This window comes from Fulmarus glacialis, unplaced genomic scaffold (assembly GCF_000690835.1).
Source record: "Fulmarus glacialis isolate BGI_N327 unplaced genomic scaffold, ASM69083v1 scaffold11573, whole genome shotgun sequence".
Lineage (NCBI taxonomy): Eukaryota > Metazoa > Chordata > Aves > Procellariiformes > Procellariidae > Fulmarus > Fulmarus glacialis.
This window is the reverse complement of record NW_009201064.1, coordinates 2,058-18,083: the sequence shown is the minus strand read 5'-3', so window position 1 is coordinate 18,083 and position 16,026 is coordinate 2,058. Positions and strand designations below refer to the sequence as shown.

Here is a 16,026-nt window from a genome sequence, read left to right as displayed (position 1 = left end):
ATCTACAAGCTGCTTTTCCATGAGAAGCTGTAAGGAACAGAGCAGAACAAACAAAAAGGTTCAAGGAATAGCTGTGGGGTCACAACTAGGAGGTAGGGGTGTCAGCCCTTTCCAGGACAAGCACAGTAAGTGTGCACAAGCCACAGGAGCCTATGGGATAGATGGGATTTATGCACCAACCCAGGTCCTGTCCACTCCTGTCTGTGATTTATACATCAGTAGTCAGAAACAGATCATTGGGCACCTAGCTAGGAGTGTAAGACATCCTATTACCAGTAGGAGAAAACCTTTTCTGAGCTTTTCAAAGCCTGAATGCCATCTGGGAACATGATGTTTCTTTGGAGAGTCACAAACATCCTGCAATCTGCCAAGCCCCAGTGACACCAACAGCAGTTTTTTGCCTGGATTGTGACCATACAATTTCATTTGACCAGAGTGAAAATTTAAGGGCTCATAAGTCCCTACTTAACATCATCAGCAATTCTGTGCCCCTTCTAATTCTTTCTGTCTAGAGTAACAGTTTTTGAAAACTCATCATATTTAAAACTTGGCTTCAAAATCTCTGAGAAAACTTCTGGTGAGGAGAAATGATGTTCTGAAGTATTCAAAAAATTTTTTAAAAATTATTATTTACATCCCCTCCTTCTTAATTTTAGAGGATCTACAGAGGCAAAATAATATCCATAATATAATACACAATGACATTTCTCACCTCAAAGGCTTGGAATGTGATTCCTATGTGAAAGCCCTCAGAAACTGTGATCCTCCAGATGCACTCTTTGGAAGGTCTGTAGTCATCTGGGTAATTGGGAGATTGGATCTGGCCAGCATCTTTGTGAATTTCTCCACCACAAATAGCTTCATAAAAAACAAACAGCAAAACCACCAGACTGCAGGTTTTTCCTTAGGTAAAGCCTGCTCTATACATAGCCTTCTTCCTCATTCAAATCTGTATTAATACCACCTGTTCCACAAAGGCCACACACAAGTCATGGAAGTTTTTACAAACCTAAGATTTTGTCTTAGTGACAGCATCTCCCGTCTCGCTGTGCCAACCACCTTAGAAGGTGAACTCACTAGCACAGAGAATTCTTATGGATTTGTGTGTTTCACACTCCTGGTCACCTTCATAACTGCTTAAAACCTCCTACCAGGACTAAGGACCAAGAAAAGCTGGCAAAAAAACCCAAATAAAAAACAGTTGCAAATCTAATCCAGCCACACGATGGCAATATTAACAAGCACGAGTTGAGCTGTTCACTAGGAGACGGTCAGGCTGACTGCTGTGCATGAAAAATTAAGGTTTGTGGTAAATGTAAGAATGAGTAAGTTTAAAGACCAAGAACAGAAAGTTTAGTGAAAAATCTAGTTTAGTACAAAACTAGCAGAGACCTCAAAGACAATAGCAGTTCAGCATAATTGTCTGCAAGACTCTGTAACAAATGAAAGTAAGATCACAGGCTAAAACCTTTGTTACCCCATGATGCAAGACACACACGTCTAAAGAAGGCATATGAATGTTTTGGCTGCGTTTAAAGTCAAGCAAACAAAAGCACTGACAACAAGCACAAGAGAGATAGCACTGCAATGACACCTGCCAGACATCAACCATCTTCACACTCGGGGTCTCCCCAGAACGCGTTGCATTAGCAATTCAGATGTGGGTCTCCCTGTAGTGTCCTGGAAATTGCTTGTATAGGGTAACATTGTCTTAGGTTTGCCTTGTAAGCTGCTAATGTTTAACTGCAACCTAGTTAAAAGCACTGTTTCACTAGTGCAGTGCCAACTTCTTTCTTAGAGAATCAGTGCTAAGGCACCACCAAATAGTTGCACTCAAAATTCAGCTGCAGAGGACAATTTAGATTGTAGTTTGAGTTCATATATTCAGAGCTACAAATGGTGCTAGAGAGAACCTCTGAGGGACCCTTTAGAGAACTGTCTCCCCCACCTAACAGAAAGAGGACTACAAGAGCAGAGAACTGACCATTTTTTTTAACAGTCATAAAACTGTCAGCCAGCAATCTATCCTCTGCAGTAGTTCACACTGAAATTCAGTTGAGCAGCTAAGTATACTGGAAGAGCTTTACTGCAAAATGGAAAGAACATCTGCTGATAGAGCCTGAGAAGGCAATAACAATGACAAATTTGGGGCTGCCAGCAGTGCTATAGGGCAAAACTATCAGCATCTTCCCATCTTGAATCTCATGAAAGAAAAAGAACAATATGACTGAACTATGAGGACACTTTCACTACGTTAACTGTCATTTAGTATCAAGTAATTCTCCCACCATGTGGCTATATGCTCTGCCTCTTTCCTCCCACCTACTGAAAACTTTAGGGCCAAGACCTGGAGGAATCCAAATCTAAAAATCAGTCCTCACCCACAGAGCTCCCAGCAAACTTCAGATGCACGAGCGACTAAATGCACTCTCACTAAAGCAGAGGACAGAGAAGCAGTGGTAAAACCCACTTTGGTTTTTTAGTACGTGAGGGGAAGAGTTCAAAAGAAAAAAAAGGAACTAACAGCAACACAGAGAGCTTTTGGACAAAAACTGATAGAAAATTAAACATTTACGGGCTCCTGGAAATAAAAATTATCCTTATTGCCTAGACACAGAAGTCACAAAACAGCTGAGCAAACTACCTGACAACGGAGGAAAGAAACAAGCCACTACCAGAGCTTGCATCAGAGGGAAATAGGAACTAAGGAAGATTTTTGGCAACTCTCCCATTTCAGCAAATAAATTATGGAGATAGATGCAGATAATCTCACTACCTGCTGCTCTGACAAGAGGAGGCTGAGCTAAGAAAAGAGCTATGCAATGGGTCATCACTGTTTCTGCGGTACAAGCTGGCTTCCACCAGTAATACTCTGTGCTTGCTCTTAGCAAGCTTAGCAATAGATTTCCTACCTTCCCAAAAGGAAATTTCTTGCAGGAAAGGGTTACATAAAAAGCCAGAGCCTTGAAGAGGCAGGAAAATACGAACAGTCAGATGGATACAAAGTTTGACCACTAGATGCACATTCCACTTTCATTTGCTCTCCTCAAAAGTCAAGTGAAGCAAGTATTGGTCATGTTTACTGAACCTTTAGGGGTCATTTATTAATCAACAGGAAATAAGGAAAATTATCAAGAGAAAAGAAAGTTTTGCAAACTGACTTCGGTATGTAGCCAATGTAAAAAAAAATTTTCTTTCAATATCGTTTAGCAATATGAAGCATGATGCCATATTAATACACATGATGAAGAACAGAGAAGTTGCTTCCCAAAAAACATTCCTCACCTTGCTTTTTTTTCTTTTTCTTTTCAAGTTGGAGCAGATATCACTGGGCAATAACCCACTGTAAGAATTAAGCTGATTAGCCCACCAAAGCAATAAGCCAAAATAAAACAGTCTATTAGAGACACACTAGTTTGATCACTTCTAATTCCAACCAACTACCGTAAAAGGGATGTTACAAACCACATGGTCCAGGCAATAGCTGCTTCTCAGGAGAGACGTAAAAAAAAAAAAAATCAGGCAAGCTACCTCTGTCTCTGGGGCAACAATTCCTGCAGAAACCAGGTATTTCTCCTGTGAAACAGATTTGTTAGCCCCACACTATTGTGAAATCCTCATATACATTATTGGCACTTCCCCAACAGTCCCATGTTTTCTTCACTTCCCTCTGTTAGTGTCATTATTCCAATGACAATATGAGTATATTGAACATTTGGGCACTGGGTTTCCAGTGTCACGCTTATTCTTGTGGCTGCAGAAAGATGATGATGCAACATCAGTACCAACACAGTCAACCTCAATACTGTTGACAACACTGGTACTTCTAAGAAAACGCCTGTTGCCCAGAGAACGATGAAGGCTTTTAATGCATTTTAGAGTCATTATTGTGAAAAATAAGCATATATGGAGAAGGGATGTTACTGATTTGTTAGTGACTCTGGTAGCATTGCTCCTCCTCTGAAGTAGTTTCAGCATCCCAGTGCCATGCAAGTTTCCAAAGTACCTGACCTGCAGAAGATCTGACATGCTAATTTCTGATCTTCTGTAAGTAAAACATACACGGGAGAAACCAAAGAACAATCTTTGCATTTGAGCAAAAAAAAAACCAAACCAAAATAAGTTGCATTAAGTGGTATAGAATGTATGATCCAAAACAGAACTTTGCCTGTTAAATTACTGGAAGGAACTTCCACTACATGCAGCACTGCTGCTTGCAGGGGCTGGTTAGGGCAAACAGAACCTGGCCTATAAATGGAAACTATTGCTCAGTGCTGCCATCCTGTTGTCCCCCAAAAAATGTAATGATGATCTACTTGAAGATCCATGCCTTGTCTGCTGAAACAGCCCACAAAATCTGCCAATTCCCATAAAAACAAGAGCGTGGGCTGTGTCTAGCCATACAATGAACTCCTACTGATCCCATAAATCCCTGCATGCTGCCCTGGCTGCTCCGTGCGATGCGACAGACTTCTAGCTAAAGGCTGTACCTTCATAGACCACAAAGAAGCCTTTGCCCAGGATGTTACTGCTGCTCCGGAACTCGATCCACAGTCTGCTGTCCGTGGAGATTACCGGTTCAGGGATCTTGTCGCCACAAAATCTACCTGGAAGGCAGGAAAGAGACGATCAAGATCTCCTGACTGACAGGCAGCACAGCGTAGCAGGCACCTGTGGCTCCAGGAAGCAAAGAGTCTGTGGTTAAAGGAGCTGTGCTTGTGTAAAACACCCTTTCACGCTCACCACTTGTACTTTTGAATGAGTTTCTGTTCTTTTTCCCCCACTAATTCATATTCTCTTAAATTATTGAATTAATAAAGGTTTTCTTCAGCTGGGAGCGGAATCCAGTAGTCACAGACACAGCCTCTGTTGCCCTGGTAAATTTAAACGGGCTCTTGTTTTTATCACCTGATTGGGCAAATGAGCTGCAAGGGTGGGGAACCACGCCCTGTCCTTCTAGAGATGTGACATTAGGGAACATCCTTTCCACCTGCTAGGCCTCGGAAATGCCTTCGCTTCTTTGCACCCAAGAGCAAAGCGTCCAAGTCAAACTGAGGGCAGGATGTGGCCATGGTGATGAGAAAACACCTCTTACCTCGTCCTCTGCTCTCACTCCCCTGGTAAAGAGGTAGATTTAAGAGTTAAGCCTCTTCAGTCATTCAATCTCTTTCAAGAGCTTTGTGACCAAGAGCCTTGTTGCTCCATGGTTCACCCAGCTCTGAGCTCTCTGGCATGCACCAGCACTGGTAAATACCCGAATCCTGCCAGCAAGGGAGAATCCTGAAACAGAACAGCTGCAGATGGCATTGCCAGAGCAGCCCAAACCTCAACAACCCTAACTTGGTGCTCCTCTACCTGCTCCAGCCAGAAGCTCCTCATGGAAGGAGAGCAAGCACCAAGTATGCACTGAGAACACACAGTGCAAATGTGGTTTTTCACTTCAGCTGACACCAGCAAGGCTATATACTGAATTCAGCATGGCCTTGGTACCCTGTGCAACTGAATCCCCAGTGGGAATGTGACAGCAGCAGAAAGTAGTTCCTCAGGTTGAATTCAGTCAGGACAGCAGTGATAGGGGATCCTGGCCTTGCAACACCAAGGCAAAGGCTTCTTTGAACAACCTCCACTGGGCACAAACCTGGCTAATGCCTTACCTGCAAGACAGCACCTTAGTTCCCATTAGCAGGCTTCATTGGTAGTTCCCTACCCTGGATAAGGCCTGTTGACTGGCAGGCAGAGAAGGCTGTTGCTTTTCCTGTGTATGGGAGGTAGAGTAGTTGGCATGAATCCTGTGCATTAAAAGCCTAGGGGCCCCCTGCTTAGGCAGCTGCCCACAGTCAGCTACTGCCACTTTTGGCTCTGTCTGCCCCACCTTCACCACTTGGGCAGCCTCGGGCTATGACCTTCAAGGATGCAAGAGCTATGCCTCTGTGACAGGCCAGTCAGTGCAAACGAGGCTGCATGGAAGGTGAGCTGTCAACATCCTTTCTCTTCACTGGCAGTTTCACCACCAGCGTTTTCCCCTTGCGGAGTTCCCCATCCAAATATTAGCGCAGACCCTAGCTTTATTCGACTATTCAATCCTGAGCCCCTGTGCCCCAAAGCTGCCCAGTGCTGTCGGGGCAGTGTGACAGCCCTGCAGTGTACCAATAGCATCTCCCACCTCCACTCCCAAAGGGGACGCTAACAAACAGCATCAGGGCTGCAAAGCTCCTTCCTCTAGGGTCACTGAGCAACTGCCTCCTGGATTGAGTCTGGGAGTTTAACAAGGGTGTCGAGGAGAGGAAACGCAGATGAGGAACAAGAATGAGCAAACTCCTCAGAGTGTGATAAAGGGCCCATTCATAAAAAGTTATACACCATTTAAAGGCTGGGTTTTCACACACTTCCCTGGGAAAATATGCAGCACACATGTATTTTTTTTCTCTCCGCAAGAAGCCCGTGCTTTCACAATTCACACTAATCCCCCTCCCCGCCCCCTGCTGAATTGCCGTCTGTCTGCCTCTTCCGAGCTAATTTCATGGGCTCAGCCCCTTGCGGGAGCCGTGGCCACTCATGCAGTGTCTCCTTCCAGATGGAAACACTCAGAAGTCCACCTGCACTAGCGGGACGGGGAGGTGCTTGGCTTCTGAAATACCTTTAAATTACTCAGCAGAAAAAATAAATAACGAGGAGCTAAGCTGCAGCTGCTGGAGCAATGTTACCTGACGCATGTGCAACAGAAAACAGCAATAAATGCTGCCAACCCCAAAACAGGCAGGAAGCAGTAAAACCGGCTGCCAACTCTGCACTGAAAGGCAGGCCCACAGAAACCTCTGGAGAGCAGCACGGCTCCAGCCTCAGCACACTGTCTGGTACCAGGGCTGGGATGTCCAGTGGGGCCAAGGCGAGCACCCAGACCTCCCTAAACCCACTGACCCCATGCTGACCAGCCCAGACCCGTGCTGCAGCACAGGGCACAGGACGTCTAACACAGCTGGTGATGCTACACAACCTGATTGCTTCTTTCCTTTCGGGCAGAAGGGGCTGTTTGCAGTGCAGCATTTTACATGTCAGGACACAGAGGTTAGAGGATGGAGACAGGATCAGAGCCTGTGGCAAAGCAGGTGGGACTCCTGACTCCCACTCAGGGTGACAGCAGATTTGCAGTTACGATAGCAGGAGGCAGAGGAATAGGGAGGACACAGAGGAGCTGTGCTTCCTTGAGATATTTGGGAGCAGGAGCAGAGTAGAACCCTTGCACAGTCTGACATCCTACGCATGGTCTAGCAAGTTCCCTGCTAGAAGTACAGACGACCAAAGTACAGACTACTGTGTATTGTAAACACAAATACTTGAGAAATAATGCCAGGAGCTTGGACCAGGAGCTGTGTGGCTGCTTCATTCTGACTGTCTGACAGTTCCACTGAGGTCTTAGGAAAAAGTGATAATAAAACTCCAGAGACCACATTTTTAATCCCGGCCATGCCCCCAACTCACTTCCCTCTCTGCATCAGTTCTCAAGTTGGAATAGGAAGGAATAAAGTCTTTGCTACCAAAGGACTTGGAGCATGGATCATTTGGTGTGAATACAGCACACTGACATCTGTGGATGGAAACATTAATGGATGGCCAGTGCACTGGCTGGACATAGGCTCCTTCCAGGTAAAGGAATTATCTGTATCTGTTTGGGTTTTTCCCCCCAATAAGCTTCAAGAACATCATACGAAATGCAATTAAAATGAAACAGCTGCTCACCCAGTAATGGAGCCTTCCTCCAGTAGCCATCACGCACCTCCACATAATCATACCAGCAAAGGCGACTTTTAAACAGGTCCATTGATGTGAAGTTTAACATAATCTGAAAGGAGAGAGTGCACACTTCTCTTTGGGAAGGGAGCTACTTCAAAAAGATGACCCTACAGGTTACATGCTTCACCTCTGCTACAGCGCTGCCTAAGTGAGTATGCAGGAAAAGACAGTTGGACAGTTACTTGGATTGAGCTTTCCTCAAAAAGAAAAGGCTTCTCAAGGTATTTTAATGAAACCATGAAAGTACATGACAGCAGACAGCACTTTACTATCCATTCTGTAATTCATAGCCTCTGCTCCTCAGTTACTTAGATGCTACTTAAAAAAAGCCCCATTCGGGTTTTTTAAAATTAAAAATTGAATCTTTGGTTTTGATTAATGTGAACATCATAGAGAAACACATTGCCCCAAAATACAGGTGTTTGGGGTCTATACCCTTATATAAACGACGCTTGTAAGAAATAGCTAGTTTTGCTGACAAGTTTCCACATTCTGACAATGACACTCACACCATCACCATGATGCAAGTGTGTTCAGTGACTTTAATGATCAGAGCTTAGCATTAAAATTTTATCCTTCTGTAACAAGAATTACAGGCCTTGCTCTGGGCTGTGGAAGTCACTGATGGGGTGTACTTGTGGCATTTTTGTCCTTGCAAGATTTGACCTATGTATTAATTTACATCTATAGCCTGCCACAGAAACGTCATTAGATTAACATCATTAGATTAACGTCATTAGATTAATGTAATTACATTAAAATAGATATAGATACAACCCTTCTGTAGAGGCTGAGAGACAAAAGGAGAATTCACAGCAAGATTTACACCGCAAAACTCCCAGTGCCATAGTTTCAAAACCTGGATGATTCTTGGCACCTCTGCCTCTGGGCGAAGCTCTCCCTGCAGCTAATGGCGGGCGCTTAGCACTGCATGGGACGGGGCTTGCAGGGGACAGAACCGGATCCCAGAGCAAAACGGCTGCTGCAAAACAAGCAAGCTCTGCTCTTCTTTGTTCGAGTCCGGTTCCTGAGTTCGAGTCTTAAGTGAGTCTTGAGGGTGGTCCTCAGCAAAGCTGCTCTGCCGAGGAGCTCCCAAGCCAGGCTGCGCATTCTTGCAGCCTGGTACGGCATGAAAGGCCTGAAGGGCTGGTGTTAGTGGATTAAGGAAAGATTTCATTTCCACAGGAAGATCAATAAAACAAAAGGAGCTGGGAAGAAAGTGGACAGGGTGGCTGACTGATGCGCAGCGGGGCTCGGCATTTCAAGGCGGGGAAGCGAGAGTCCCCTGACAGGGACATTATGCCTGCGTGACAGGGGCAGGCCGCTGATGTCACTCACAGCTCCTCAGCTCCCTTGGGGACCCCAGCTTGCTGGCACATTTTATCTAACTCATCTAACTGGCACCTGGCTTTGAAAGGCGATTCCCCCAGCTCCCAGCTCAGCCAGAGCTAGCGGGTGGCAGGAGACTGTCCAGGTAGGGTTTAGTCTCGAATCAAGAGGAAGGATCAGAGATGAACACACAGTCCAGACCTGTGAGGGGGTTCTGCTCCAGGGTTACCTTTTCTCTCCTCAGGACCGTATATTCCTGACCCCAACTCTGGAAGGACAGTGATGGTGCTCAGAAACCTTTTCAGGCTCCATCCCTGCACTCCGAGCACGCAGAGATCTACAGCACAATCTTTTGGCAGCTGCTAACACTGTCATCACAGGCAAAACCAAACACAAGAGTACACCTCAGGCTGGTGCTGACCCCTACCTTCTCCCCTGGGGTCACCGAGATCCTCCAGACACAGTGGGAATAGGAGGGGTAGCCATTTGGAAAGCCAGGGGCTGAGAAATTCCCTGTTGAGTCCTGCAAGGTCTCTCCACAAGCTGCAAGAGAGGGGAAAAAAAACAAGAAGGAGTGACCCTCTGAAAGATACCAAGGTCTATCAAAACATTTGCACGTGGCTGCTGTGTGCAGGTTGGTGGCTGGTACTCTAAGGATGTTCATTCATGGTACTGGCCAAAGGTCATTGACCACCTGCGACCTTGCCAAAGAGGGGATGTGAAATTTGTCAGAATTCCCAGGATAGAAGATGATCAGTGCAAGGACACAGGGAAAACAGGTTTTAAAAAGGCACCTTTCTTCCTTCATCTTCCTTCCACAGGCCAGCACTTTTAGGTTTCAACCCTACTGAGGAATATCGCTCCACTAATCAAATGCAAAATATTAACCCCAACCCACCTCGCAACCCCAAGACTGTTAGTAAATCTGTTTTCCCTTCATTACAAGCTGCTCAATGAAGTTCTCCTTAGTTACCATTGTTAAGTGTCTTTTTTTTTTGAGCTAAAACATCCTAACAAAAGCAGGGCAAGCCCCACTGCCCTCAGGCTTCAGCTGTCCAGCACCTACCCTGCTGTCACACTGTGCAGGATAAAACATGAGCACTGCAGCTCGCTCTGCTCTCCACCCTCCCGTTTCTGTGGCCTGCTGCAGTTGATGAAATGTAGATCCCAGAGCGACTTCTGGGAAGCAAGTAATATGCACACGCATACACTCCTTTAGGGAACCGCAGCTTCCAACATCTGGGAAAGCTGCAACTACTGTAGTTCCTGCTCTCTGAGCCAGGAGGACTGAGCTGGAACAAGGAGTGACCATCTACATCTGCAGAGCAGCTGACTGGCTAGGTTGGAGGATCACAAATATTAAAGCTCCCATTTCCTTCAGAGTGCACACTAGACACATGCAGATACCCATGCCAAGGAGCAGGGACCTTGACTTGCCTGCTTTCCAGTTGTTTCTTCTAATTTCACAACCCACGGATGTTACAAAGCTGCCCTTGACCTGCAACTTGGTTTCCTCAGCGACGGTAAGGCAGCTCCCAAAAATCCCTCATCAAGCAGCAGTGCTTTGAAAGATCTGACAAGGCCGAACATCTAGCTCCCCTTCTCATGGAAATGCCAAGGGATGTTCCTCTGCCTGATGCTATCACACACTCACTAATTTTTCAGCCATGGTTACATTTAGATGGGTGGGTCAGAAGTTGGAGGCGAAAAGAGACTGGTCCTATTCAAAAAGTTTAATATCTTCAAAAAGAGGAGAGGGAGTCACCTAGGCCAGAATTTCTTAATTTCCCTGAAGTTGTTTGATCCACAGCTTGGCAGATCAGACTAGATGAACAATAGGCGGGGACATAGAAAGGGGTTTTGCCCAACCAAACAGCTCATAGGGGTGCTCTGGAAGGTGGAGTCACTCCTAGGAAAAAGTTGCATGTATTTCAAGGCACAGGTCAGCATGGGATCCGGCAAAGTGATTCCTGTCAGGAAAGCCAGAGGAATTTTAAACTACTGGAAAAAAGCGCCACTGAGCAAAACCAGCAGGTAAATGCACACATCTGCCCCAGAGGAATGAAGAAAATAAATGAAAGGTCAAAACCTCTACATTGCTCCTTCCTTCTCAAGCAGTTTTGAGCCCTGAGAACGCCCCCTACCATTATGCAACTACAAAAGAGCATTGCACAGCAAGTTTTAGTTTCAATTCTGCAGAAATAGCTAATATCCTCCCACCTCTCCCAAAATGTTTGGCAGGTGATGCTGTCTGTATTCTTCAGGTGGGCAGAGAGAGATGCTTGTAAAAGCTGATCACCTGCATGAACTGGAGAAGAAATCTGGACTTCTACTTGCAGAATAAACACCTTTCTTCCTTTCTACCTCTTGCAAAGACGCCTTGCCTTGTTATTTGTGTCAGAACCTGTTAGGATAATTCCAGCTCCCAGGATGCTCCTAGGACCCTCAACCAGGAAATGCACGCTGCCCCAGCAGATAAACATCTCAAAGAAGCTGAGTCCCAGCCATACTTATTCTGAGGACAGCAAGCCATTCTTCAGCTGATCCTCTGGCATCACCACTGGTCAATCCATGGTCTGGAGTGGCCACCACCATAGGATGGCTCTAGGAATGCCAACATCTGACAAGGTGTCCCAGTAAAGAGGGGATTCCAATCCATAACTCACCAAGATAAAGAAATGTTCTTTTTCTCTGCTCAAAAATCTATTTAAACAAATATGAAATGATAAAGAGAGCTTTAAATCACTGGGAACACGTTACATATGATCATAAAGACACAGAACAAAGAGGATTACCACCCTCAGCTGAACCACAGCGAAGGTTTCCGACAGCCCAGACTTAAATCTCCTAAGTGTAATTACACAGTTCCTGGCAAGACTGTGTAATTATGGAACAGGTACTAACGTATCTACTACCAAACACTACTCTGCTAACATGGCATGAAAGGAGACCTAGCTAACTATCCAAACCTTGTAGAGGAAACTCTCCAGACACACTGGGAGAGGCTGGCCTTTCAGCGCAGAGGAGAGCCATTGCTTGCACGTGCAGGGGGAAGCACAATAATAATGAGCAATGCATATTTGTGCGTAGAGCACAATCTCTTGCAGAGCACACCAAAAAGCAATACAACTGTACTCCACTTAGTAGCAAAGAAGCCAACAGGTCCAATAAGACTAGTGTTTGGTACTTCTGGGATCCAAGAAACTGAGCTGAGGTAGTTTTCACCCATGGTGAAGAGGCTGTTGCACATGTAAGCAGCTAGAAAGGAGAAGAGGCGAAACACAAAGTAGAAAAGGTGAATGCTTCAGAAGTTATTTCTAAATGAAGTAGTTGAGTGACAGGCACTTACTGCTCACCAGCTGGTTACTGGTACATTACATCTTTTTGAAAACGCACAGAGAATTGGATGGGATGATACAATGCAGGACCATTCACAGTTTATAATTTAACCATTCCTGCACAGTTAGCACAGCCACACAGGCCTGTTTCTTTTAGCACAGCACAAGACAGCAGGACTTGCTGTTTTAAACTCTTTTGTAGTGACTATACTCATCAAATCCTCAACCTTGCAGCCATATAAAATCTAGCATTTACTACTATGTAGCAGAACACATCTTGCCTTCCAGAAATTCCTTCAGCAAATTTCATTTGATTTTACCTGGCTTGGCACTAACTTTAACCCAGCAGGTATAAGCTTTGGGGAATTAAGAGCAATTTAAAACAGCAGGGTTTTAGAATGGAAAAGCTAAGCCAGCCCTAACTGTAGCAGCCACAAGAGCTCCAGTCTAATGAGTTGGAGAGCCCTGTTTCTTACAATAGACACAGCAGTCGTTCTGGCTTGTACAAGTGCATGCTTGCAACTCATCCTCCACCATGCTAGCTCTTTTTTGGGGGGATTTTCTCAGGCATTCTTAGATGCAGACTCTCTTTCTAAAAGATAAACTATCTGCCATTCAACTTCTGGATTATGTTGTTGTATTTTACGTAAAAATCCTCAGCTTGACTACTGAACAAAGCTGTCCTCAACCTAAAGTCTCATTCAGAACTTGCTTGAAGATACAACTGAAGTCCTTTGGTTTTTAACTCCTGTGCTTTGCATTTTGCAGAGAGAACTTTTCAAGCTACAGATTCAAATAGCAGCTGAAACTGTTAATTTCATTAAATACACTGCACCCCTTCTCTTCACATGCAACCCACGTATAAATTTTGATGCAAAGAAAAAAAGAAAACCAAACCAAAACAATAGATATTTGAAGGAAATTTGTTTAGTAGGCTTAAAGCTCTAATCACTCTGCTGCCAAATATGTTCTGAACTGCAATAACCTCTGCTAAAGTTTTGTGGGGAAAAAAAAAACCCACCCTAGAAAAGTTCTACTTTGCAAGTGGAAAACTTGAGATTCAGAAGGGTCCTCATTTTAAAGAAAGTTGCTTTGTAGCTCTTAGTTTGACTTTAACCTCAGGCCAAAGTAGCTTTTCAGCTTGCCTCGAGAAATCTGAATCTGTAGTCGACGCTTCCAGCTATGGGAATGAAAAGCCTCCTTGGATTAAGTCTGACTCAATCAAAAAACGCGGTGCAAGATATCCCTAATTTTTTTTTTTTTTTTTTAGTATTCAAACGAACCAATCCCTAAACTAGAACCAATCCCTAAACTAATCCATGAGATAATTTTTCAAGACCTACATCTTGTTCAAGCAAAAGTGAATTAGAGAAAATTACAAGTGGTAAAAAGGAAAAGAAGTAGTTAATTACAACTAGTACACTTAAAAAAGTTATATCACTCACTATAAGCTAAGCAGTGGTCCGCAAACATCACAGACCCTGAAGTCCTCAGAATTTATTTTAGACCCTTATGAACCCATACTCTCTGACCTGTAGCTGGATACAGAGAAGCAGCGGATTTGCACAGCAGTTATCAACTATTTTCCATGGCCTCATGCATGTTTCACAGAGCAGTGCTAGCTCGCCACTCACTTAAGATGTGACTGTATACTGGTAGAACATATTCCTCCTCCCCACCTTCTCCCCTCTCTCTGTGATACGCTTATTCCAAGAGGATTAATCATTTATGATCATATTAGGTTTATGATCAGTCAAAGCCACTCTCAACTGGACCAATATGCTGGCCAGACCAATCCACTTAGATAAACCCCTGGGCCATGCTTGCAGAAGTCCTTTTTTTCCTGCCTGCATTATTACAAATGTTACAGAGTCATTCTGCAAAATTAGGGCAACTCTCTCATTCTCCAGTATCTTCTCATGGATGTTTCATTACCTGCAAATTCAACAGAGCTTGTTAAATTTTCTACCTCCGAGCATCACACCTCCCATGCTATCTCCCTGTCGCAGCAGTCCATGCTACAGGCACCAGACTGGGTGCCATCTTTGCCTGAAGCCTCTCTTTACATCCTCACATTCAACCTGTCCTTAAGTCCAGCAGATTGCTTCTCTGAAATTTGGTTTTCTCTATTAACCTATTCAGCTAAAACTGTTGCATAATCTTTCACTAACATCTCCACTTCAAAAGGATTCTTTTGTTCTGATGGGTAAATTTAGTCTCCCAGTCATATCTGTGACTCCAATGCTCTTTTTGCCAACCTCTTCAGACCCCACATAAAACAGGACCCAGACTATTGGTCTTTAGTATGTCACACATACGTAGATGGGTTCCCTATCAAAGTTGTTCCCAGTCTATCAATCCTTTGGCAGCAGAAAGAGGGATACAGCCCTGCCCTGAACAGCCCAAAGCACTTCCAGCACCCGCTTGTTTCACAAATCAGCACCTTTGAGCTTTCTTCAATGTTATCTCCCAAGCCTCAGTGCAACACACCATAATCACAGGGATACACTTACAGTTTCCTTAAGGCTCATCTCTGGGACAACAACTATATAAATAACTCAAGAAGTTTGATGGTTGGTGTGTAGAGACCCCAGTCTACCAGATATCCCTCTTCCACTTTGCTAACTCCGAGTCCCCACTCTGTCCATGGTCTTGTACATCGATTTCATTTTTTATGAACAGAGCCTACACTGGACTAACCTGAAGCCCTAAAGCAGAGCGGAATACTGGCAAAGTACTAATAAGAGACACATGTTAGGCAAGTTCAATTCTCAGCTCCAGCCTGAAGCATTTGATGGTTTACATTTCCTGAGTCTCTTTCATCAAAGGGATTGTTAAGGTGCTCTTTAACTCCAGTGCCTTCCAGATAAACCATATGTCTACAATAAAGCTGGAGACATCTCCACAAGCCATATTTACCTGGGCATTTGTACAACTTCCTTGCCTGAGCGATGTCTCCCTGACTCAGGCGAATACGCTGACCAATAGTTGGCCGGACCCCGTTATCATCACGACGGGGAAGGATGGTGTCGAGGAAAACCCCTCTAAAGGGAAGAACAGAGAGTGGAAAGTGACACGATGCACAGAAAGCCATCCTGGCAGGCCTCCCACACCATCCCCTTGACCATATATCCCATGTTAACAAGCAAGAGTAATGCAGATTGTGATAACTGCATGTCTTGAGGTGGCCTTCCTGCTATAGCAGATAGCTTCCAAATGTACAGGCAAGTCTGCCAAGCCAGTAAATTCCTCTTTTGATATATCAAGATTGCTGCTGCCTCTGTTTGAGTGGACACATTCCTTGCCATAAATCAGGAAAGACAATGAAATATTCTTGCAGAAAGTTCATGGCATATCTGGCTCAGCAGGAGCACAGACCGGACACTTAAGCCAAAGGAGCAGAGGGAAGGGGAGTTTGTTCAGCAGCAGATGGGGTTGGGCTGGCAGTGACTGTGGTTGCCACAGACAAGAGAAATAGATCAAGTGCCTACCTTTGTTCCGCAAGAGTTTCCAAGCTAATAACTCCACTTGTCTCCACCTTTTTTTCCTCACTACTATTTCTTCCATG

At 44.7% G+C, this 16,026-nt stretch overlaps 1 protein-coding gene across 1 annotated transcript in view; it reads right to left on the bottom strand.

Moving 5' to 3' along the window:
• The window catches only part of LOC104073872 (tolloid-like protein 2), a gene marked incomplete at its 5' end in the record, with an annotated part of 29,626 nt that extends 14,124 nt beyond the window's left edge, over positions 1-15,502 (bottom strand). Inside the window, 5 exon segments of the mRNA XM_009573803.1 lie at positions 713-858; positions 4,491-4,607; positions 7,738-7,840; positions 9,548-9,663; positions 15,378-15,502. Coding sequence (XP_009572098.1) covers positions 713-858; positions 4,491-4,607; positions 7,738-7,840; positions 9,548-9,663; positions 15,378-15,502 — 607 coding nt within the window.
• Between the last annotated feature and the right edge of the window lie 524 nt (positions 15,503-16,026).